This window comes from Anas acuta, chromosome 4 (genome assembly GCF_963932015.1).
Source record: "Anas acuta chromosome 4, bAnaAcu1.1, whole genome shotgun sequence".
NCBI classification, from domain to species: Eukaryota; Metazoa; Chordata; class Aves; order Anseriformes; family Anatidae; genus Anas; species Anas acuta.
This window is the reverse complement of record NC_088982.1, coordinates 63,317,363-63,343,091: the sequence shown is the minus strand read 5'-3', so window position 1 is coordinate 63,343,091 and position 25,729 is coordinate 63,317,363. Positions and strand designations below refer to the sequence as shown.

The following is a 25,729-nucleotide window of genomic DNA, read 5'->3' as shown; positions in this document are numbered from 1 at the left end:
CCTGTGCGTTCAGCATCTCGATCCCCATCCAAGAAAGAGCTGAGGGTATGTGGCAGGTGGCAGAAGGGAGGTCGTGAAGAGCAGCAGCCAGGGCAGTGAGCAGGGAGAAGAGGGGGTTACGTGCACCCACACTGAACCCCGTGCAGATGCCAGGAGGTGTGTGTGTTGGCTGGAGTGGTGGAAAGGACAAGGTGCAAAGGGTTTGAAACACAAGCTACAGAATGCAAACAGTTACAGGAGCCACAGTGAACCTCTGTTAAACATGACCCGAAACCCTGACTGGTGCCTTACCAGTTACTATAACCTAGAGTGTTAAATAATATAGCAGTGCCTGGAAAAACAGGCTTTCTGTTCAAATTTTTGTACGGCCCTACTAACAAAGTAGCAAGACAACTTGAGTGGGCTGTTCAAGAAGGGTGCGTTGAAAATCTCTGCTTCCCTGCCAGCTGTGCTGTGTGCTGCAGTTTTGGACTCTTTAACTTCTGGGGACAGAGGGCTGGGAGCACTGCAGCTCCAGGGATGCCTTTCAGGGAAGGGTCACCTCTTAATTATTTTTTTAAATTATTATTATTTTTTTAAATCTTTTGTAAGCATGGTCAAATGACCTGTGTGCTTCTGAAAACAAGGCATAGCTTTTTATCTCCCATAGAAAACCTACCACCACCCAAAGTTTAGGAGCTCAGGCTATGATCTTTGTTTCCGATAAAGGTTTGAGAGCCCTTATCCATTAACACCATGCCTTCATCAGCTCAGTGGTTGGCTTCTTGTCTTCCTGGCTCTTGGGCAAGAAAACACCATGCTGGTTACCTCAGTGGTATTTCTGTATAGCTTTCATCTGCATCTCTGCATAGCAAACTTTGAGCAGGCAGCCTAAAACAAACCCAGAAGAATCACTTAGAGAATCACAGAATGAAGTATTTACGAGCTTCCTACCAAGAGAAGATATAACACATTTATATTTTGTCAGGGCGTGGAGTGTGTGAGCACCCTGGAGACAGAAACCCTGCTTATGCTGAAAAACCATCCGAGATTGTATTTCCCCGTGCCTTTCTTGCCTGCTGATGTTGATTGAAGCTTTGGATTTTGTTTGTTGCTGTCTCCGTTTTTTACAGCTCGGCTTGGTTAATACCTGACCGTTTGGGCTTTGGGTTTTGCTTCTTTATCTGTGGCTTTTGTGATGGCTGTGTTAATGTTGCACGGCGATTGGAAAGCACTAATCTTTCCACTGACACGTGTCATCCTCCCAGAACTTGAAAAAAAAAAAAATCAATCAGCGGTTATTGATCTGAGAGAGTGTTCTGGAAGATATTAAATACCTAAGGTCTTTCTGTGAACCCATAAATCATGATTATTGTTTTAAAAGGCCATACATTTTAAGTATTTTGTCAGCAAGCCCTGCTGGTGCTGTTTGTGAAATACAAATGTGTCTGAAGGCTGTGCGGAATCTGGATCGTGTGGAAACAATCAGATATGTGGTTACACATTAGCGTGTTTTGAATAATCATGGCATGCCTTTGCAAAGCTAGGAGGAAGGAAATAAACAGGGAAGGCAATTCAGAGGGTAATTAATTACTTACAGAAAATTAGGCGAGCTTAACAGAATTGCTCTTTCCAATTGCAATAATTAAGAACAAATCTCAGAAAGCAGGCCATGACTTCCCCAGGCAAGTTGAGTGGGAAAAGGGTGATACTTCTGCCTTTGACAGAGAAAAGCAGACGTAGGCCACCCCAAATCATGCAGGGCCAAGGCAAATTTGGGTTCATTTGTCCAGATAAAATCTTCAGAGCTACTGGCGGCACAACCCCAGTGCAGATGGGATGTCTGGTGGCCACACGTGCCGTGGAGGGTCCATCTCTGATCACACAGCCCTTGTGTGCTCATCATCACTTCCCTAGGAAGGGTGAAAGGATTTGTGGCCTGCAGGAGCTGCCTGGCATCTCCCTTCTGCCAGGAGGTAGCACCCCGACCTTCACAGATTTCCAAGGAATTTAAAGCCAGGGGTTTCTTCTGCAAGTGAAGCTGAAAGGCACACGGCTCCTTTCACAAACAAGCCAGTCTGCCTTCAAAGCAAGACCCACAAACGAGCACCAGTGGGCTGGGGGGAAATGGAGGATGGAGGCTTGTTGTCAAAGACGGGGAAGCAGCCAAAAGATGAGACCCGGGGACTATTTTTTGAGAGCCTGCGTGGTGTCAGGGAAGCCTACATCAGCAGCCTAAGGAAGGTGCTTAGGAAAAGATTTGACTTCATGCCACTTCCGTAGTAACTTTGTCACCAAATGTGAAGACAAATCCTTTAAGCACTCCTTTATTGCTCGCTATTGATTTTTCTCAATGTGAAGATGCTCCTCCACTAATTAGCGATGAACTCGTTTGCTTTATGAGGGCACTTCTGGACTTTCCAGCTACTTCCTGTAGATTTTCAGAAGTTCGATAAATCAATCGTTTGTAATCCTTGAAATTAAAAAAAAAAGGAAAAAAAAAAAACAAACAAACCTCCCTATTGCTTCATATTGGCAGACAGCAGGGAGGCACAATAGCACACGTTATTTTGTGTCTCTCGTGCTTTTCTGCAGGAAACATCTGTCTCTGTACTCTCTTTGTGCCATATTAAAATGAATTCCCTGGGTCTTTCTGAATGTGCTAGAGGGTGCACATCATCCATCTATTTTTATTTGGGTTTCATCACTCATAACAGCCACTAAAGGTCCTGCTCACTGTGCATTCACTTTGGCATTTTTTGCTTGCGAGCCAAACCATGTGTTTTGGGGCCTGAGCTCTGAGTCCACATGCTTGCTCCATTCAGGCCTTTTCCTGATGTTAGAGATATGGGGAAATACTTCAACTTGTGAAAAGAGTGATAAGATAGCATTAGATAAAGTTAAACCATAAAGGGCTGAGTAAAATGGTAACACGTGAAGTCGATTGGTTACGTCGGTTTTATTAGAGGGGTAGTTTTACAGTAAATGTAGCTAAAAACTACATTTTTTTAAATAGAAAAAACACAACTCTTCAAAATGTCGGAAGAACAGACATTATTATTTTTAAATGAGAGTTGCATAGCTGCTTTTTGATAACAGGCATTGTCAGTTCATCAGCATTTTAAGATGAATGCAAAGGTAAATTCTTGCCTTACTATTCCTGCTTCCAAAAAATGAAGGTTTCAATAATCCAGAGTGATGCTAAACCACCTATGTGGAAGTGGTTTGCACTGTAGTATATAACTTCCAGATTATCTGTGCCCCTGTATTGAGCTGTCTGCGTATATTCTGGCAATTGGGTCACCTTGTGTCAAAAAGGTACATGCTGGCGTTTTAAAAAGACAGGCAGCTCGAAGGAGACTTCCAAGCTTCTGTCTTCTCTGTTTGTTGAAAACAGCCCGGGATGCATTAGTTTTGAAATTTCTCAAGCATCCAAACAAGGACATAAGTAGCTAATATTAGCAACTTTAAAAATCGGTATTGATCTGGAAATATCACAGGAATGTAAGAAGTAATAAGAACAATCCTTTCTCATAATTTACAACGAAAGTGCTTAGGGAAAATGAAAGACATCTAACTTAAATAAGATTTTGAAAGAGTTTTACATGATGTGTAATTAACCTTAAGAAGTCTTTGCCCCAAGGTAATGTCAGGGCTTTTTTAAGATTAGAAAATGGATTAGGTATTTCTGTGGATTGGGAGGCCATCCACTATCCATCATCTGGGTTGTGAAGAAACACAAGGGAAGGAAGGTAAGATTTGCAGAGTTACAGGGATAATGCAGCTACTGAAGATCAGCTTTTTAACTTCAGGTATTTGCAAGTAAAGCCCCCAACTAAGACATTATTCAGATTTCCTCCCTAGTCACTGGAGAAGGGCATTTCTTCAAGGAGTGGCCAAGTCTCACCTGCCTTAAATACCTAGTCTTATACGGGATAAGTTGCAATTTGGGGGTGCCAATCTCCTGATAACTGTGAAGAGATCAGAGCTATGTAGTTAGAATTGAACGTGCTGAATCCCATGGCTACCACCAGGAACCAGGAAGGATTTATCCCAATCAGTTCTGGAGAAACCATTTTATCTCCAGCCCCTCAGGCTGTGTTAGGCTCGGTTTTCCAAGGATTTATGCTTTGGCTATTATTTTCTTGCCCTGTTAGTAAACACAATCTCAGTTTTCCAGTTAGCAGCTACATTTTCCCCTGAGCTAAGACTGTTCCAAGGCTTTTCTCTCATCTAAGTGATGTTTTTAAATGTGTTGCAGATAATAACACTGTATTAATGCAGTGCTGATAGATTTCACAGATCTTACCTGGAAAAAAAAAATACATTCTGGAGTAATTTTTGTCAGACAGGAATTGTTACTAACACAAGAGTTAGGCTTCTTACAATGTTTAAGTTGGTGAAATGAAAAGGAAGGATCTGTATTTCATGAGGAAAATCAGAGACTAAGTCCTACAGGCCGTATATATAGAGATATGAAGTGCTTGAATGTCTCACTGCATGCTTTGGGCAGTGGGTCCTAGGCACATCCATATCCAAACGGGGTGGAAATGGGGTACAAACTGCTTGGGTGTTTTTGACAGTTCTCTCTAGAGCTCCTTTGAAGTGTTATCCTCAAGCTAAAAAGCAATCCGAGTTTAGTGATTTCATGTTTTGTCTGTACAAAGATGAAACAGAGCCTCCAGTTGCCTTGAAGAAAGGCTATTGCAGTTCACCGAATTACGTTTGCGAGGGTCTGGGCAGCAGCAACAGAGAAAAAAATCCTCTGTCAGTTCTCCAAAAAAAAAGTCACTCCTCTGCAGGGCCATAGTTTTGGTGGCTGTGCACAGAAATGGCATGGGACACGCATGGGTACCTATCACAAGTTTCCATCCATTGAGGGCACTTCATTAGGGTTATGCAGCATGTTTGCAGCTGAACCCAGAAAGGAGTTTCCTGCACCGAGCTACCTCCTCTGCACTCATTTATCCCTCCTGATCAGCACAGGCTGAAGCATTTGAAGAGAATTTATCACTGAATTAATACTTCCCCGGTGCAACAAGACTATCAAGGTGTGCTTTGTGCTTTCCTCATGTTATCATTAGACACTGTTATTGAGGCTCAGCTCTCGTTCTTTCCATCGGCGTGCCCAATTTCCCATTTTCTGAGCACAGAGATGAGTGCAGGGCACAGGAACAGTGGATGTATTGCCTTTGTACCCAGACAGAAGCGGTACGATTCAGTTGTGTGGGATGAGGCACCGACTGCCATGGGGTAGCTTGGATGTCCTCACAGGGCTGGCAGATGTGACACGAGATCTAAGGCAGGCAGCTTTCGGCATGGCAGCAGATGAGTGGAGGAAAGCCTGCAGGGACGGCAGCCTGGGAAGATGAAAGGGTGGTTGGATGCCGGAGCAGAGCTTTGGGGATCTGTCAGTGACTGGTGAGGATGAAGGCAAGTTCAGTCCCAGGAGGCTATAACAGCAGTTGCTTGAGCAGTCGTCCCCCATGGTTTTTCTTCCTGCAGATGAGCCCTGTTGAAGCCAGGCATAGGTTCAGGTACTAACTTGAGCAAACCAGTTCATATGTTCATGTACTAATACAACTAACTATTTTCCATGAAGCTCTGAAAGATGCTTATGATCTCCTCACAGCCTGTACGCCTTTTTAGTCTGCAAGGCTATTGCCCATCTACTTGTTTCTCACTGCTCAGAAGGGGGTAGGGTAAATGTAGAGTAAAGTGTGGCCGGATTAGCCAATTCAATGATTTTTCCTGTTCTTTCCCAAAGCCCCTGAGTGACCGTGCTAGGGTGCAGCTGGGAGCAGCATTACTGCCTCTTCTGTCTCAGCCAAGGAAGAAGCAGAAGGTGTCCCTCCATGGCTTTAGCCACTGCAAGGAGAAAAAAACAAAGCCTCATAGTGGAGATACCTAGTGTCCCTTTCAGTCAAAAGTTACTGCTGAAGATCATTCAGCTTCATCCAGCTGCTTTCTAAACCTAATATGAAATGAGCATATTGAGCCAGCCTCTACCTCTGGCACCCATGGCACTGCTGCCACGGATCACCAGGTCAAAAGCACTGAGCAACGAGGGCAGAGAGGGCCTGGGAGGTGTCCTGCCCTCTACACCCTTTGTATATCAGCCATCATGCAGGCAGGGAGAGGCACAGAGTTACGGGTGCAGCTAATTTTGTTGTCCCCATGGTGGCAGAAAGTTGTTTGGAGTGGGACACAAGCTGCTCCTTCAGCAGCAGCAGCAGGCTTCTTTGCTCTCCTGAGTCCTTTCTTTGTCCTTCCCTGTGAAAAGGGAGTAAATAGGTCATTGGTTTCTGTCTTCAGGCTTTTAGAAGATCCTAATGCCATTATCTCAAAAAGAAGATAACGCTGTAGTCTGGCTCATAAGTCAGCAACTTGGGAGTTACGCTTATGAAAAAATAAAAAGCAATAAAGAGGTTCCTGTAATACGCTGCAGTGCATCAGATGGAGAGCGCTGGAGGTGCCGTGAAGTTTTGCCACCTGAATGTGTGCAAGCTTTCCATGGTGGCTGTGCAGGACTTTCAAAGCTAGTTTTCTCCAGAGAGATACGTTTTGTGCGTACCAAGCACACCTGATGTGGTTCTGCCTTCGGTTTTGGTGCTGGCTGGTGGGAGAAGGGGCGGGGGGGGACTAGCAGCAAGCTGTATTCTCTATACGTCGTTATATTTCTAATGTTGGTGTTCTTGTCTTTATGTCTACGCATTCTTTAGCTATGAGGATAACAGACCCTTCATCAAGTAAGAATGACCTGAATGGCTGATAAATTTCATTTATCAGTGTGGTCCCATGAACCAGCTGTCAGATCAATATTGAAAAATCATTAAAGCTTCTGTCATTCACATTTGAGGCAGAAGAGCAAACTGTGCAGGAAAACGGCCAGGCATACAGCTAACGTGCAGAGTAAATGTGCTGCATACGTATCGCCAGCCACTTGTCGCTGTATTGGCTTTATATTCTTTGATTGGGCATAACTTGAATTCAAGGTGAACGTTCCCGATTAATCTTGTGTTGTACAGACTTGTTATACCAGCAGCAACCTTCCAGTCCACTGTGCTCTATCCCTGAGAGTGCTTTATGGCAATATAAATACAGAAGTAAATTTTTACAGAGGTACACGGGTGGTCCTCCACACGAGTCACATTCTGGTTAATGGGTGCAGTGCATGCTAATCTGTATTCAGTGCACGGTCTCCTTACACCTTGGAGTACCCAATTGTCCCTAATTGTACACCTCTAATATTCAATTATACCAGAACATGATGGTTTTATTTCTTTATTGCTCCAAAATGACACTATAGAAAAGAAAAAAACATGAAAAACCGACAGCAAGTCTGTACAAAGGAAAAGGCAAAAACCACAAGCCACACCAAAACAAAAACAAAAACGCCAAGCAAGCCAAAAATGCCTAGAAATTACGTGCCTTAGGGCATCCGTGCTTTTTCTCCTGCGAACAAAACGTAAAGCACAGTAGCACAACCTAGAAGCAGATGGGCTTTGCAGTAGACTTTCAGTTTGTTCTTCTGGTGAAGAGTCCTTTGTGTCCATTCCTGCAGCATCATTCGCACATTCTCTTTCATTGCTTGGTTCTTTTTTCTGCGGGTGCGGGACGGACCCATTCAAAGTAATCTCCATGCCCTCTTTATCTCCAGGTCTGTTTTCTGAAGCACAACCCTGTATCTCGTACAGTTTGCCCTGTTGAGGGTCTTCTAACCCAAAGCTTCCTTTCCATCACTGAAGGTAGCATATTTCCACTCTCGTTGCTAAATAACTGTTTCACTCCTGCGCACCACTGCAGCCAAAGGCTCTTTGATCGGGTTCAAGAGCTGGCTAGACTTTAGGGCAGCATAGTTTTGTGATGTCCTGTGGATCAGTTTTGAAAGGCACTATCAATGTAGGAACCTTTTAATCACGGTGAGAAGGGGGAAGAAAAAAAAAAAACAACGGTGTTTTCCACTTCATTTATTTTTGTTTGTTGGTTGTTTTTTAAGGAAAAATAAATAAATTGTATTTTAAAAATTGGCCCGCAATTAAGATGATAATGTGCTCTCACTGATGGTGGAATCTCAGGGAGAGTAATAAACCAAGTGGGTAAATCTGTACACTTAATCTAGTGGCTACCTTCCCAAAGTGTTTTGAGAGTGCATTTTCAATTTGCATCACGGTAAATATTTATTAGCAGGATTGACTGGAAATGCTTCAAAGGAGCTGTTCTGGTCTGATAGATACATAATAGTGATTTTTAAAGAACAGTCTAAGGAAGCGGTTACCTCAGGGAGCTCTGCTGGTCATGTGGTTAAATAATACATATTTTATAAACTTCAGCGGAAGACATAATGCTGTATTTTCGTTCTAATACCTAAAGAAAAACAACAGGGAACATTAATACGACATCGGTGTGATTCTGTTTGTGACAAGCCCTGCTAAAAGCAAGAGGATTCAAAGCTGCAGCTGCCGTAGAGACTGTCAGCCTGCCCTGCGCACGACTTCTTTTTCCCCTGAGCTGCTGCTGCCTTATCTCTCTCTCCCCTGCCCCATGCCCTGCTTAGCAGAGGAAAAACCAAATACGCCCAAACTCCAGACATGTTTCTATGAGGCTGAAGTATCTTAGTGAGTTAAAATTTAGGCAGGGCGTTTGAGCCCTTTTGTAGCACCCTGGGCTGCTTTGGGGCAGGCACGGAAGCAGTTACCAGTTGGCTGCAGGCTCTATGCTCTGGGGAACCGAAGGGTTAAATGGTGAGGAAAGGGAGCAAAGACTGGGGATGACTGATGGGTATCATGGCTTTCCTTTTTATGATTTTGTACCTGTTTATGCCAGGGGTAGAGAGGAGAAAATCAAGGTCATGAGGGAAAGGGCAAAGGGATGCTCACCGTGCTGCTTGCTATGCAGCTGGGCTTCCCAGCTGGAAGTTGACTCTGTCCTCCATGCAGCAGCTATTCCCTCATAGCTGTAGGTAATTTAGCAAGTGGAAATTAGGTGGATGGTTAGGAGCAGGACCCAGTCCCCCCTCTGTCCCTATCCTGCTCGTCACACTTTACCTCATGTCCTGGAATTGGAAGATTAGCCTCTGAGAAGTTAATTTAGCACATGGCTAGCTGTTATTTAGTACGGTGGCATGGAATGCTTCTCCTGCCGTCTCAGATGGGCTTAAAGCTTGCCTAAAATCCACCTGAAAAAAAATAAAGCAAAAAACATGGCATGTAGCAGCCATTCCTCATCCCTGGCTCCTCCGACTGCCCTTGGCATCTCTGAGGGGGAGCCAGGCACCGTCTCCCAGAGGCACAGCAGAAGGACGGTGGGACACTGTCTGTGCTAGCTGAAGGTTGCCGGGACAAAGTGAGTCAAAATTGTTTGCTTGAGGAATATTTTGGGCCAGGTAGTGGCTGCCCCCCTGCTCGCAGATCTGTCCTGGGGCGGAGCAAGCAGTAATTTCAGTTTTGCAGCTGATGTGAGGTAGGACTGGCACTCCTTTTCTCAGGGCAGCAGCTGCTGTTGGAGCAAACATGGTGTGTGAGTGCTCAGGTGTTTATATATATATGTTTTTCCCTCATCACACGGTGGGAGGAGTGTGAAGCAGGGTCACAGAGAGCCTCCTTTGGAGGAGCTGATCTGGCAGGAGGTGAGGGCTTGCCCACCTGCTTGTCGTCGTTTGTCTGGCTCACAGGCATATGGGACTAGCTAAAAACCAGCAATAAATGTGTCTTGGTGCTAATGGTAAAGCAGCTAGTCCAGCTGGCAGTCCTGCCCCAGTGAAACCAGTGGACACTAAAAAAAGTGACATTTAGAGTTGTTGTTTTGGTTGGTTTGTTTTCTTTTTTTCCTGCCATGTACAGAACCAGCATCTACATATCATTTACATAAGCACTGCTTTTACATTAAAAAAAAAAAATCAACAACAAAAATCCAGAAACATTGCAGATACAAATATGCTTTGGTTATGATAAATTTCCATGCTCATAACATTTCCATTTCTGTATATTTCCTCAAGCTTGAAGACTTGTAAACTGCATCCAACTGAAGACAAAAATCCCTACAACTCATATTGATATGCTGTTTTCTTTTTGCTAAAACCACAGCCAAAGCCTTCCCTGTTTGCAGACATGTGCCTTCTTTTGTAGACGAAAAACCAATCCCTTTCTTTCCTTTTTTTTTTTGTTTTTTTTTGTTTTTTTGTTTTGTTTCTCCTACTAGGTCCTGGGTTATAGGTGCAATAGCTCTACTCTGCCTATTAGGACTGACCTGGGCGTTTGGACTCATGTATATTAATGAAAGCACAGTCATCATGGCGTATCTCTTCACCATATTCAATTCTCTGCAGGGAATGTTTATATTCATTTTCCATTGTGTCCTCCAGAAAAAGGTAAGACAGACGGTTCCCAGTGGCAAAAGCGGTGCTAATGGTGTGTTTTGTTGCCTAACAACTGCAGCCTAACGTTACCTGTGTGCCCTCAATTCCTATCCAGCAGATTTGTCTCTCTGCACCCAACCAGGGTGGTATTGAGGCTGGAAAGCTGCAGGTGCAGGGGGGTGAGGTGATAAGGAAGGTGCGTGGTGGTGGCGATGAGCGTGGTGGAGGAAACACATGAGGCAGCTCATGGTCTGCAGGGCTTTACGGTAGCAAACCTGTAGAAGGGCTTTGCCCGCCCTCGGGCAGCTTCTCCTTGCACTTGTGCCAGTGTGAGCGACTCCACAGGCATCCAGAGGGTCCTCGTGTGGCTGAGCGCTCTCACAGCAAAATGAGGCTTTCCGTCTTCATTTGGGCTCTGCAGGGAATCACCCCTTTCTGCAGCAGGATAAGCTGGGGGAAGTAGGTAATAGGGACTGCTTCCCCTGCTCTTTTAAGCACTGAAGGACCTACGCTCTGCGACAGTTCATGCGACTTTGCATTGCTTGGTCCTAATGGGGGATTTTTAAAATCTTCCTTGAAACAAGCACGGTAAGTGCTTCTTGGTGGAGCTTGAAGTATGCCCCAATTAACATTTGCAAGTTAACAGCGGAATAACTTAGGTAAGCTCTGATTAAAAATAAAAATAAAAAATCTTTGTGTGTATATAGATCAAACTTACAGCCTTTGGCAGTCAGCAGTAAATATTTTTAAGAACCATTTTATTCTCCACTGAAATTCAGTAGTGCGGAGCCCTCCCGATCTGTGCATGTCTGCTGATAACTTTTGATGCACATCGTGGTTTCAAAGGCCAGCTTCTTCATCCAAGATAAACATAGGGAAGAGATGTGGGTACATCCAGGCCCCAATTTCCCAGTGTGATCCTTCTGGGAGGATCAGCAGAGCCATATGAAAACATCATTTTGGACTCAGAAGAGAGTTTTGTGGTTCAGAGTTCTGTTGCATGCCATTTCATCCCAGATGTGTGCGGTGTAAAGCTTTAGCTAGATGCAAATGCAATGCTGATGATCCTAAAGCGTTTGACAAGAACGTTTCCAGGCAAGATGATGATAAGAATGTAGGAAGCTTCACCAGGGCTAGTTAAAACTGCAGGTGCCCCTCTGACAAGGGGTTTGAATTCCTGCACCATTCTCACTGTCCCATCCTCTCACCTCCAACCTGCCTCGCAAAGGCTCAGTCCCTAGCATGGCATCCCAGCACGGCACTGTACTCCTTGCCTCTCGGGGTGCTCATTTGACACTCAAAACCCATGCTCCCTTCTCCCTCAAGCCAGTCTACACTCTTAAACCATCCCCGATGACTGTGGGATTGCTCCTGATTTATGGCTACACGGAGGGGAGGAGAATGCAGCCGGTACCTGGCTGTGGGGGGATGCTTCTCTCTGAGCCAGGAGCTGAGGGAGGAATTATTTGAGGAGGAAAAAAAATATCCCTTCCTTTCCTATCTATCATGGACTAGAAAATCAGCAAAAAAGCTGCAGAGAGGCGAGCAGTGGGTGGCTAATTAAAGCAATTGAATTATTTTCCCTCAGCAAAGGATTGATTAGGCACTCGAGCATATTGGGCACTCATGGTATTGTGTTTGTCTCAAGCGCTTAAGGAAAAGCCTAATGAAAAAGCTGTAATTTGCTATTTAAACAGTTGTTTCACAGAGTTTTCAAATGCTCATAGACGGTCTGGGGAAATTTCACAGCTAACTGCGTGCTCCAAGTAACCTCAACTGGTGTTTTGGGCAGGCATGTATTTGTATTTTTTTTCCCCATCAATGGGCAGCACGACCGGCTTTTGACTTTTCAGTACAGTCTGCTCATTTTCAGCCAAGTCCCGTCTGCTTTCTGGGTATCGTTGCCCATTAAGATCACACATCCTCAGACCTGCAGCTCAGTGTAGCTCCCCAAAAGGTGGCAAGGCTTTACTCCAGGTGAGGAGCTGCCCAGGTTTGACTGCAGTGCCCGTTTAAAACACGACTGGCTTGTGCTGTGCTGCGGCTCCAGCCATCCCTATAGCCTGTGAATATAATCACTAGGGATGCTGGCTGTACAGTTGCCTCAGATTTCAATTTGACTGAAAGAAACAAAATTAAAAAAAAAAAATAAATCAATAGCTCTTATATGTTTCTTTTGGATTTTTTTTTTCTTCTTAGTCCCTTGCCAGAAGCAATAAATTCTAGTAGCTTGATGAGCCAATATGCCAGTTTACATCAAATCTATGAGGATATTAATTTTCAGTCAGAAATAGTGTATCTGTAGTTTCTCCAGTGCTCCTTTGATGTGCCTCAGAGGCAGCTACAACCAACTGGTGTCAACAAGCAGCTTTGCTGCATAAAAGCAGTTCCTTATGCAGTCGTAAATGGTGAGCTAACATGTCGGGAGCGTTCAGCTGCGAGGTGTGATGGGCTTCTTCCCTGCAACAGCTATCGTTTTAATGAACCACCAAGGAAAAATCAGGGGCTGTGTTGAAAATCTGAAGGCTGTGGGTCGGAGGAGGAGCTGCCTGCTAACCACCATTACTGTTTCTTTGGCTAGGTACGTAAAGAGTATGGAAAATGCCTGCGTACGCATTGCTGTAGTGGGAAAAGTACAGAGAGCTCTATTGGCTCAGGAAAAACCTCGGGGTCACGGACACCTGGAAGATATTCCACAGGCTCACAGGTAACCCACACTTCTTGTGCACATCCCAACGCTTGGCACTTCTACGCCAGTATCGTTCGTGTCGGGTGGGAAGCTCTGCTCCATGCCTCACCCTCCCAGATTACAGCAAGAAGCTGCCTTAGAGCTATACCCAGCACATTGCCGAGATTTCCCTCCTTCACAGACCTGAATTCAATATGATTGCATCTCTTGGGATGTGATGGCAATTAGTGCCTCTCCAAGAACTTTCTAAATAATTGCAAGGAGAACAAAAAGTCCAAATTTGCCTCCCAGAGGCAGGTGAGTGCTCATAACCTGAGCTGCACTGCCTGCTTTCCATGGAGATCAGGAGCTGTGGGCATTTTGTCAGCTTTGTTCTACATCCTGGCATGTCCTTTAACTGCAAATCTGAAGGTTCTTGCCACTGTTATTGCCATGTACAGGAATGATACAGTAACAAACACATATTTTTCTTGCTAGAAAAGGACTACAAGAGTTTTGGAGCCCTTTACAGTGAAAGGCTTTATGGCATTCAGTGGTTTGATCAATTCCATTGCCTCACTCAATATTCCTCAGTTTATAGATCCGTAAAGAGAATCCATTGGGGCCAGATTATCTTACTAAGTCACTGGATTTTTTGTGCTTTGGTCATCTAAATTTCAGGGTTTGTGTAGACTGTACACTTAGTAATTTTCAAGCTAACTTGTACATACAGATACAGATTTATGGAAGAACAGTTAATATAAAATGAAGAAGCTTACTTCTTAATCAATAGGAACCAAACACAAATTTATTCAGTATTACTAATGGAAGTAATTATACATGACAGTTCAACTATTAAATTATGAAAGACATGCAGTGAATAACAGTCTATAACCTCCCAGGAAAACATAATGTGCGATTTATGTCTTGGAGCAAATTGTTATTTATTTTCTGTGGCTTCCAAGATGTCATCCAAGAGCTCCACTTTGACATTTACTTAGGTTTGGATGTTATGCAGCGAAAATAACAGCAACAGAATAAGGGGCTTCTCCCCAGTAGGCCATCAAATCCTATAGTAATCAATAGTGTGCAAAAATACTGTATCCAGAAACATTTAGGTGGGTGATTTCAAAGCCCTGGCAGCAACCCCCTTGTTTCAAGGGAGTTTTGAGGTACAGAGGCAGATTATTTTTCATTTAGAGGCTTGTCCTTGCAAAGGAGAGTCCTACCACAGGCAGGAGAAACCTCAGAGGGTGGATGGAGATCTTGAGTATTGTTAAGTATATCTGACCCCTAACTAATGACCAGGAAAGTCTAAGAGGAGCAAAACTCATTAGATCCTTTTTTACCTCTGAAAAGCACTTAGGCTACAGAATAATTAATCCACATGTATCATGTCAGAAGAATACAATAGATTAAATGTCCAGGTGAAAAATAATTGCTATAAAAGTGCATGGGCAGCATGTTACATTGTGGTTCCATTTCTAGAGGGCTAATGCGTGATTAGGAGATGCCATTAATACATAGGTAACGAGCAGAGCAGGACACACTTCCCAGCTGTGACCACATGAGTAAGGCCTAGATGATCTTGCATGGCTACAGTTCCACTACAGGGAGCACTGTCTTGTTAGCTATTACAAAAAAGCATGGTCTGTCACAGAGGGAGACTGCATTTGGGATCCCCAAGACAACCTAGCAGCACTGTCACACAGCCATGGGATCATACTCTCTGAGGTGAGGTGAGCCCCCTTGGCAAGGGGACTGTAGTTGACTTTGAGTTTTTGCAAGGTATACATGGGGAAGAGCAGGAGAGTGGTGTAAAAGCCACGGAGGTAGATGCTTCACTGTGTATCTGAGAAACAAAACAGAAGGCCAGGACATTCAGGACACTGTTTCCCCAGCAGCTCTACCACAGATGGCAAAATCATCGCACAGTTTTCAGTAGGGGAACAGAAGTTACTCATTTGTGGTGGATTTTTTTTTTTAACCTGTATGCCCCAAGATGGATCATACCTATAGAAAACTTCCATTCATTCAGGAACAGCAGGACACACATCAACTGTTCTGTTACACTTTGCAAAAACTAGGCACAGGCTACGCGAGGTAATACAGGAGGCGTGCTTGCTTCCGTGTGTAAGTTATTTTTCAGTTATTGGGTGCTATATTGGTAAATCTGTAGCTTGTGTTGCTCTGGGTTCATCTCATATGAGATTTCTATTGCTTTTTTTAATTAAGATGTAAGCAATCCGAGCAATCCTATTATGCACATCTTATATGAGGTAGGCATTTGTGTTATGAAGTCAGGCAGGCAGTGTCTGGTATACACGAGGCGGGTTATAATGAAACAGCAACTGCTTGCTTACAGCTGGATAGAAACAAGTCTCATCCTGAGCTAGACATGCCAATAGCCATCTTTAGTGAGGCAGAAAGAAACCTATCTGCAGCTGCTAAAAATTCATTACCTGCTGTGGTTCAATCCCTCTTCAGAGCCGGATTCGTAGGATGTGGAATGACACAGTTCGAAAGCAGTCCGAGTCTTCCTTTATTACTGGAGATATAAACAGTTCAGCTTCACTCAACAGAGGTAATTATAAACTATTTTTCTTATCTCTAACTCTTGTGATGGCTGTAATGAGTCTAAAATATATTGCCCCTTTTTTCCCCTCTCCTCCTTACCTCAGATGGCATCAGACCCTATTCACTCACACAAGAAATGTTGCGTTATTAAGTGGTAGGAGGTTTTGTGGTGGTTGTTTCCTGTTTTCTTTTCTTTCTCTATTTTTACATACGCATTTTTAAGAACTGTCATTTCTGGAAGGGAGTTAGGAAAAGATAAAAAAAAAAAAAAAGTGGAAAAAAAAACCCTCCACCTTCCCCCAGACAAACTCTGAGCGCCATAAGTTGCTGAGGTGTTAGGCCTCATTGCTGGCGGTGAAAATGGGCCGTCACAGTACTGTACAGCCTGTGTTAAGCATCATAGACATTGTGATTGCCTTGGGTACATAGCAGTTCTGTCATCTCTGTGGAAGCAAAAATGAACAGCAGAGCACATACGTAAGAAAAACTGTGTGCTTGGAACAAAATGGTCTGCGTCGATGTTAATACCTAGTCTGAAGAACTGACTAACGTGAACTTTACAGACATCTGTGGAGGAAAGGCTATCAGAGAAGTACAGAAATAGAGGCATGACAAACAAAATGTGGTGCCTGGCACCAGAGGAAATCTGAACAGCTTTTTTTTAAAGAAAAAAGTCTTTTCAGTGAGTTATGGGAAAACAACAGTATGGGAATAGCAGGAAAAAAAAAGCCTCAGAGATGGGTTTGTTTCACCTCCAGTGCAATTACTTTAATGCTCAACTTTGAGAAACTAGATGCCAAATTCTGCTTTTAGTGCCCACCCACGTTTTGTTGGAATTAGGAGGGGGCAGAATTTGAGTCACTGGGCCCACCTGCTCTCTCATGATGGTGAAAATCAAAAATATTTCCAGTGCTGATGGTCAGACTCTGAAAAGCTCAACTGAAAATTGAACTGGGACTTTGGTTCTATTTCAAGCTTTATTCACCCATTATTCCCACTGATTTTAGGGCAAAGTTGGCCTGTGTAATAATATAAAGATAGGCTTGAAGGATTTTGACTGTGCTGTTAGTAGCATTGACAACTGAGTGCTGGGGAACGAAGGATATATGATTAATTTCTCTGAACATTACATATATTGCCCAGATCAGTGCAAAGGGGAAGGCAGCGTGGTTAACACGGAGGTTATTTTATCCCTCAAACCACTCTGAAGGATTTTGTGCCGGTATATTTTCATTTTGCACTGGAGATTTGTTGATAAAGATGGCTATAAGATGCCGTTCCTGCAAACGCCTCTTTTCCTATTGATTTATCCATGTGTGTTGCCCTTGCATTTCTCTACATCTTTGCATCAAAGACTGGAGAGCTACAACCAGGCTTCTCTGGGGCTAATTTAAAGGGGGATCAGTTGTTGTAAAAAGGTTACAGCAAGAACCACAGCTCCCCTCTGCCATCCATCACTCAGTCTCAGTGGCAAACCAAAATGTGTTATGCATGAAATGTTCACTCCTCTAGTTAGCACAGATTTCTCCTTCTTCCCTGATGCAGCTGAGGCTAAAAAGGGAAGTGCTCTGGCAAACAGGATCATCTTGGGTTTGTTGGGAGAAGAAAGGCATCCCTCCTTCGTCAGTTTTGACTTTTTTCATGCAAATATGGGAGTATGACCATAAATTGGGAAAGCTGTCAAGAGGTTTTAAGCGGGTAATGTTCATCCCAGTGTGGCAAGAGCCCATTGCTAGACGTACCTGTTATTGGAAGGTCAGTTGGGAAATGAGCTGCTGGGGGAGGCATCTTCAAAGTGGATTTCATCCAGCTATTTCTGTGGTGTGCCATCAGATGAGATGAATCACCCAAAGGGCCTGAATTTCTCCACAGACTGCATAAACAGCTTGGTAACTGTCTTCAAAGGGACGCCTTTTAGGTGGGAAACTTAAGGGACTTGAATAAATTGTACTATTACGCACGGGCACCCCTCTCTCTTTTTCACACAGGCAGGCAAACTATTTATTTTGGCTTTGTTTGTTTTCTTTCCTTTTTGGTAGACGGATCTGCAAAGTGGAGGTTAAAACATTTCCTCGGGAGTTAGTGTCTCTGAAGCAGCAGGTGGTCAGTTGTGCTAGGAAAATACACCTGACATCAACAGGAACCCAGCTGCACAGGGCCCCAGATATTTCACACTTTATCTTGTTTATTCCAGCTGGAAAGAAATGTTCATGGTCTTAGGGCTTTGCATAAAGCATAAGTTGTTTCTTCAGTCTCTCCAGAGGGAGCTGAAGCCTGAACGGACCAGTGGGGCAATGTGGTTTTCACAGTTCTTGTCTTCCTCTTAATATTTTAATATATATCAAGCTTTAAAGGAGCCATTTCATTAATGTTTTATTTACAAGTGTGCAATTAAAGCTCAGAGGAGTGAAGTACAAACCTTGAATTGTCTGGTTGGTATCATTCCCTGCCTGGGGTTGATACAGCAGGCTTGTGTACCCTGTCAGAAGTCTTTCTCTAGGCCTCCCAGGCTGGATACCTTCTACATGAAACTGTCTGTGTAATCCCAAATTAAACATTCTTTGTGCACTGGTATTTCTCCCAGAACCTTCAGACAGCATCCCAATTTCTAAAGTAGGGAAAAAAAATAAAATTAAAAAAAAAAAAAGGATTCTTTCTCTGCAGAATCATCCCATCCTTCAGCTCCTGGTCTGACTCCACATTTCCTAAGCTGTCGCTGGCTTTTCATGCTCCTGTCATGGAAATGGAAAGCAGTGAAACTTCCTCTAACCGGGTACTTTCTCATTTAAGCCTTTTTCCCTTGATCACATTCACAGCACTTGCAGCCCCCTGCTGCTTGCTAACGTCCCAGGCAAGTCTGCTCTTGCTACCTGTTTTCCTGTTTCAAGATTAACATCACCTATATCACCCTATCCCTTTTTCTCCTTCTTCAGTGAATCTCATAGGCACGTCTGGAATGTCATACCTGTATTGGCGCATCCCTCCTTTGGACATGTAAATGTATCTTTTTCTGATTTAGCAGAAGTCACATTGCTTACAGCTTTTTCCAGCTCCAGCCCCTCTTTCACCCGCTACCTCCCCACAAAATCATTGGCTGTAACGTTGGTTTTTCACCTCTTGCCTGATGTTATACTCATTTATCCTACCAGGAATTTCAGACATAAATCCAGACTTGCCTTATGTAGCATGTTCTGTAGTGAAACCTGTATTCACTCTCAGCTCCCAAGACATACATGACCATTTCAGATATTTTTCTGAAGGCAGCTTCTAGTTAAAGGTTAGTCTGAAGTGTTTCAGGCTTTGTTCCTCCTTGCTTCTTGTCGTAGCTTAGTGTGTGGGTTTGGGATAGTTATACCACTGAAACCAGGAGGAAGGGAACAGAAACTGGCCGTGGATTTCCCCCTCTGCTGTCAAAGGAAGACCATGCCAGTCCATCCTGTAGACATGTACTCCGTTTCAGGATCCAGGAGCCTTTCTGCTCCTCACAGTCATTTTTCCCACTTGGGTCTGGCTGGATGTTTCTGCCATCTATTTCACAACACCTTGTGCTCCTCCCAGCACTGAAGATTTGAGATGGATCTGCTGCTTCAAGGACTTAGTCTCAGTGGTCCTCCAGCTTGTCCGTGACTCCAATCCCTGCTAGATAAAAAGCACAGACATTACTTTGGGGACTTTCCTCATCTCCCTGTGCTCATGATCCTTTTAATGTTTCTGTTTTTCTCTGCGTTCCTGTCCTGTTATATCTCATGTGTGACACAGCAAGGACTGCCCTTTATTTATGTTAGGCATGACTAGACTGTAATTCACTGTGGAACAGCCTGCTTGCAAAGTCCCCAAGCCTGCATTTTGTCATCCTTCTTGCCTGACTAGGAATTGATGCAGCTGGGATATGAATGCCGTGACTTCCAGCTGACTTCAGTCTCCCAGGTTGCTTCCCCTGGTGCAGAGTTATTTAGACTTTGCTACACCTTAGCCAAGGCTGTGGGGCCGTGCTGAGCTCGGACAAGTGCCACATGGCAAAGTAATTGCCAGTGTTGAATTAGAAGCCCAGATGAGGTTGTTTAACATCCGAGGAACAGCCTGCCCAAGCAGCGTCCCAGCAGTGCTAGGGTTGGGCATGCTCACAGTGTCGAAGTTATAACTGTAAGCTCTTTCAGACTGAACCACAAAAGGTAAATGGGATAAAAACTGGATCAAGCTGATCACCTTGTAAGCAGAAAAAAAGTCTGCCTATAGGACATTTGGGAGGCTTAAGAGGTCTTGATACAGACACTCAGCAGAAAAGCTGAAAAAATGGACCAAAAAAGCATGCTGGCATCCCTGAAGGATGGACTGTTGGCTAGAACTTGTTTCCATGAAGGCTGAAAAGTAGAAGGCATAAAGAGAAAGCAACAGGCAGGCCTTCACTTTATCTTGGGTTCATCAGAAGACAGAGCAGGTAACTGTGTGGTTGCAACAGCAGAGCCTTTGGTACCTGGGGTTAAGACAGTTTTCAAAAAGAGCAGGAGATTAAAAGCAATTAACATCATTACTGTCTTTCCAATCCTATTGCACTTCTGCTTGTGAAATCTAGTCACGGGCTTGCACAGCACACGGGGATGGGGTTGGGATGGAGTTGTTGCTCAGCACTGGGCTGATGGCAGGAGGAGCAGATTGCAGGGGACTGCTGCAAATGTGAATGCTGGGCTCTGACGGTGTGGCATGGACCTTAGCCTTGGGTACAGCCGAGTGTCTACATCCTGAGCGTGAGGGACAGGTCTGTTTACACCTCGGGAGCGTTACTGTCAGAAACCACTCTGATAGCTTAGACAACCTGGCAAACAAGCAGTCAGCACAAGACAGCAATGTGACTCCAGCCTATTTTTATCCATGTCTTAGGTGAGAGGTAATACAGTAATTACTCTCTCTCTCTCAGGGTATGAAACAACCGAGAGAGAAAAAGTCATCAGGAACCCTATGATACTTTGTTGCCTTTTAGGTTTTCAAGTTAGGGATTTGATGTATTTTTCTAGAGGAAAAATGGGAGTTACCTGTTAAAAGAAGGAGTGCTCCTTGTTTTGGTGAGGCTTGAGAGCAGTAGAGAAGAAGGAAGAGTTTGTTGTTGGTATGAGATGGTATTTTGTTCCAGGAAAACGTGCTGATAGAGCTATGTGTGCCCATTGAAGTTAGCAGGTAAGGGGAACTGTATCTTCACTCGTGGCAAGCACTTGGTGTATTCATAATACCCGGTGTATTAGCAGTGGATTTTTCCTCTTTGGGAAAATAAATGAGCTAGGGATAGAGCTACCAAATTTCTTAGAAAATAGAAACTACTCCAGAAGTCTGTTGTGCTTGGTCAAGTGCTGTACTCCCACTGCAGTGCTGTGTCTTGGCTTACAAACTAGACAGCAAGTTTAATAGTCCAGCCCCAGTCTTCCTAGAGAAACACGAGTTATGTGCACTCCTTGACTTGTGGCTCTTCGCTTTAGTCCACTCACACCCAAAGCAGTGCTCACAATCTCCTCTACCCTCATCCACAGAGGTCTCCTAGAGAGATTTCTTGGTAGTCTGCATTGCTTCACATGTCCTTCAAGGCAGAAACATCAGAAAAACCCTGAAAGCTGGTGCAGGATTGGAGTCTGGGACCTCCGGCGACTCCTTCTGCAAGGTGGCAAGTCTTAACGAATTGTTCTTTGTGGCCCCAAGAGTCTGCTCACAAGGGTGAATGCATACATAGACTTGCTAGAAAATACTAGATGCTGGATGGGGGGATGAAGGCCAGAAACACCATCAAAATATTCGCTTCATGTTTGTTCCCATGAAGACAAACCGAAACGGAAAATGGAGATGGGGGCGTTCTTTGTCCCTGTCCCTTGCTTTTTCTTTCCTAACGCCCAAGTGTCATTGCACGTCTCAGCTTCTAAGTAGTGCTTCAGAATAAATACTCGATTTCCCTTGGCTTTATTATTTCTCCCCTGCATTTTCATATCAACCACAAAGACATAATCTGAAACGTACACAGGAAAAAGGGAAATTATTGCTACTGTTTTCAGAGATAATCAGTTTAATGTCAAATTCATGTGGATTTCTTCATAATGAACAGAACAAATTGAGCTCAAATTCAAACAGTGGGAATCTGAGTCAGAGAGGAAAATTAAAATGAAGAACATTAATATCCTGATTTCTAACCCAACTGAGACCTGATTGTTTCCTAAATGAAATCTCCCATCAAATTCCTCCCACCCACCCAAAAATATAATTAGCTGCGATTTCCATGCTGAAACCCTATCTGTGCCGTTAACTCAGCAGGGACGGCTGTGTGTGTTTTAGGGAGGGTGGGTGAAGTTTTAAATTACCTTCAGATGGCCATATCAGCCTGCATTTTTAGGAGACATTTCTTTAGGAAACGCAGCAGAAGGTGAAATCCTGCCTTTGGCAGGGGGCTGTCATTCCAAAAAGATAGTAGCTGCAGGTTAGCACCAAGGAAGCACAGAAGTACTAAGGCGAGTCAGTTTGGGGTTGCTCTCCCCAGATTTTCCTCTTCTGTAGGGTGAGATGAAGATGCCTGGGTTAAGCTGTCCGCATAGGGTTGGTGGTAGTAGGTGTCACGGTCTGGGCATGACTTGTCAATACAGCAGTGAAAGCAGAGTGGCTTTTGGTGTGGTTAGAAGGAGAGACAGAAGAGGTTTAAAAAAAAAAAAAAAAGGGGAAAGAAAAACAAAGTAAAATAAAAAATCAACATTCCCTGGGAATCTCAAACCACAAACTTCTCTGGAGGAGGGGCTCCAGCAAGCCATGCTAAGAGCAGCTCTTGTGGATCCCACTGCCCCTCTCACCAAATGATACCCCACAAAACTGCCAGTGCCTGTGCCCAGCAAAAAAAAAAAACAAACACAAAACAGTTCCTATCCCACAAAATCACTTAAGCTGCCCAGGAACAGCTTAACCTGGTTCAGCATTTTTTCCAGTTGCTGGCTTCAGAGCAGGGATCCAAGCTGCCATGCAAGCCGTGTCAGCCCCTGTTCGTGAGCTTAAATAATTTCTCCGTGGTGAGCCATCCCCATACACTTCCAAGAGTGATTGCTGCTCATCTGAGCCCATCGAAAAGCTGACCCTTTGCTGGCAGTGCCTAGAGAAAGTGGAGGGCAGGTGGAAATGTGGATGGTGGCAGCGTTACCGCTGTCAGGTGTCAGTCTTTTCTCAAGTGGCTCATTCGCTCCCTGATGGATTTATGAGACCAGTGTGACAGTCAGATTTCTGCCGAATTTATGTTGCATATAAGACAAATAGCGAGCAGTTGAGCTCTGGGAGAGGTGGGAATGCCTCTGCTCATCTCGATAGGATATTTCGGAGGGCGCCATGAATTGATGTATCACAGTCAGGCTAAACGGTTCTTACCTGCTCTGAGTAACACCAATCACTCTTCTCGTGGCTGGAAGATATTAGAGAAGAAATACTTTCTCTGCTTTCTCTCCATTTGTTTTCTTTTTACAGTTAGCAGCAGGCAGCGCTCCCGTTTCTCCTGTGAAGCCAGTCAGTTTTCATATCGTGGCTTTCACAAAGATAGTTTCTCTGTTTTTTTTGTCTGTTGTTTTGTTTTGTTTTCATTATTAATGAGCAGGATGTGGCTATATGAGCACACAAGTTGGCAGGCAGAGTTAATGGTGAGCAGTACAACGTTTAAGCACATTTTCAAATGTGCTGGGTTGCTCGTTTTCTTTTATCCTCACTCCTATTGTGGCACTGTTGTCGCCAGGTTCAGCACAGCAGACCGCCAAGTACGTCCAAGGCGCCTGTGGTTGCCTTCCTGGTTCATGAATGAATCTGCAGATGCCTAGAGGGAGCTCATCACAATATTCCTGGGTGTAAAACTACTTTGCATTCTTTCTTTCTAAGCACCAAACGGTTCAAGAATAATTTGACTAAAGGAAAGTGTCTGTCTCCCGCAGACAGTTTGCCCTTGGCAGTACCATCACTGCGCAACTGGGGACGTGGTGCAGAGCAAGAGGTGCATCTGTTTAAAGCTGAGTTTTGCCCTGGAGATGCTTTAGATGCTTTGTGCTCAGTTTTTTAGTGATTCTCGGGGTTTTCTGGAGGGGAGCAGTAAATTCAGAGTACTTCTTGTGATTCTTGAAGTTGAGCCTGGGGTGGCCCTGATAGGGGATGTGGCCATTTGGAGACCATTGTCTGCCAATGTGCAAATCTCGTTTCATCATCAACATTGCTTTCAGTCAAAGGTAGGGCACTTTTTTCCAGAGCCTGTCCTTTTTGCAGGGTGCTGAGAGGTGTCTGTGCTCAATGCTCCCCTGAGTCAGCAGGTGCACAGACCCAGTGCTCCTTGCCCTTGAGCATTTCCCTTCCCACTTTTTAGCCCCAGCCCTGGGAAATCTAGTTCTTTAGTCCCTATTTTCAAGGGTTTCAACAGTCCTGGAGCCTGGAGGCATCTGATTTATCCACAAACAGCAACAGCAATGAAAACCCACTTTCCTCCCGCCTCAGGAGTATGATTAGCTGTTCAATTTCTGTTCCTTTATGGTCAAGACTGCCTCTTGAGAGTGGAGTAGCGCTTTTCTGAGGTGTTTATGTGTCCCCTGGATGTTTGGTGAAAGTCAAAGGGCAAAAAGCAGGGTGAGATTCCCCAGAGGCATCTCTGTGCTAATCCAGAGCAAGCCCAAGGGCTCTTTTCCAGCGTCTCGTCTAACTACAGTTTCATGAGTGCTGTGGCTTCTGCTCCCTCTCTGGGGAGAGCGGTGCTCAAGAGCACACGCTGTCCCAGCACCAGAAATGCCTGTGCCAGTGGTCACAACAGCGAGGAGATCCTCCAGAAGAAATAGCCCGGGGATTTCAGAAGCTTGATTTGTGTCAAGACTCTGAAATCTCCATTTTGCCCGGCGCAGGAGGCCATTTCTTTACCTCACCATCCCACTGCCCCTGGCATTTTTCTGATGAAACTGCCCAAGATTTAACTCTTTGATTTCACACCCTGTGCCCCTGCATTTTGTTACCTCTCTGTAACCATTACAGAGTGCGTACATCCTCCCCTTACCCTCCCTGGCCCTATGGATGCCCCCACCTGGGTCCCACACCCAAATGGGTGGCGTATTTGGGTGAAGCAGCCCACGTGCAGTTGCACTGAATCAGCCAGGAGGGATTGCTGTTTGGAGGCACAAATCTCTGCAACCCCGTTAAGTGGCTGTTGTTTTGGCTAAATGTCAGTATCTGGCATCAGAATGAACCATCCTGATAATTAGATATGAACTGGAAATGAATTCCAGGGAGCTGAGGTAGTTGTAAGCAAATTAATATTTTCTGTTTTGTAACGTAAAAGCAGTATCCTTTTGGACTAGTGATTGCCATGCTCTCTCTTTTTATTGTTCTGTTGTACATTTTTTTCCCAGTCAGCCATACATTTTGTGCCAGGAAAAATTATGATTTTCTGCTTCAAGGATCAAAACTTAAGGAATTTAGCTCATATTTCTGCTTACGTGCGAAATGAATCCCAGTGCCGATTGTCTTCCCGTCTGTTTTGCCTTTCTGCTGCCTGGGACTGAGTTAGCTGAGATTTGTTGCAGTGATTTCAGTGAGTGACGTGGCATTCTTCCTTTGGGAGATATTATGAACTGGCTTTGATTTTAGGATTGACAGCCATATAATTGGAAGTTCAGTCATTAGGTGGATCAGATTTAAAGAGGAAAAGTAAGGGCAAGGCAATTTCTGAAATCAGAGCGGGCTTTGGGGAGTATTAGATCCAGCAGAGTATTGCTGCAGAGCAATCTTAATATGATGACTGTGAAAGAGGGAGGAAGAAAGCATGGCTGCTTATACAGATTCCTGTAAGTACAGGCCAATTTCTGCCATAGGCAAGGCTCCCTACAACTAAGAGCTTAAGACTAGTGAGAAATAAGTATAAAGAGGAACAATGAGGGATAATGCACCTTTGTATAGTCACAGTATAGAGAATTATAAACCCTTTGATGGGGCAGCAATGGTAAAAAGAAATGTCCCATTCTGGGAATGTGTTTCTGCTCTGAGCAGTTGGTTAAGTGATGACCTCTATCCTGGGGCAAATATTTATAAATCCCTGTAGACTAGCAATGTGTTTGGAACGTGGCCTGCAGATTATAATCCAGCAGACCTTTATCATCTGAAATTTTATGTAAGAAAGGAAG

General features: G+C 44.3%; 1 protein-coding gene across 6 annotated transcripts in view; it reads left to right on the top strand.

Moving 5' to 3' along the window:
- ADGRL3 (adhesion G protein-coupled receptor L3) overlaps positions 1-25,729 on the top strand; it is a 512,834-nt gene that overhangs the window by 474,182 nt on the left and 12,923 nt on the right. For 4 of the 6 annotated variants that reach the window (XM_068681641.1, XM_068681639.1, XM_068681640.1 and 1 more), the window contains 3 exons: positions 10,180-10,348; positions 12,918-13,043; positions 15,492-15,588. In XM_068681641.1, coding sequence (XP_068537742.1) covers positions 10,180-10,348; positions 12,918-13,043; positions 15,492-15,588 — 392 coding nt within the window. Of the gene's footprint in view, positions 1-6,701; positions 6,729-10,179; positions 10,349-12,917; positions 13,044-15,491; positions 15,589-25,729 lie in introns of all 6 variants that reach the window. The other 2 variants (XM_068681635.1, XM_068681637.1) reach the window with 1 other exon arrangement.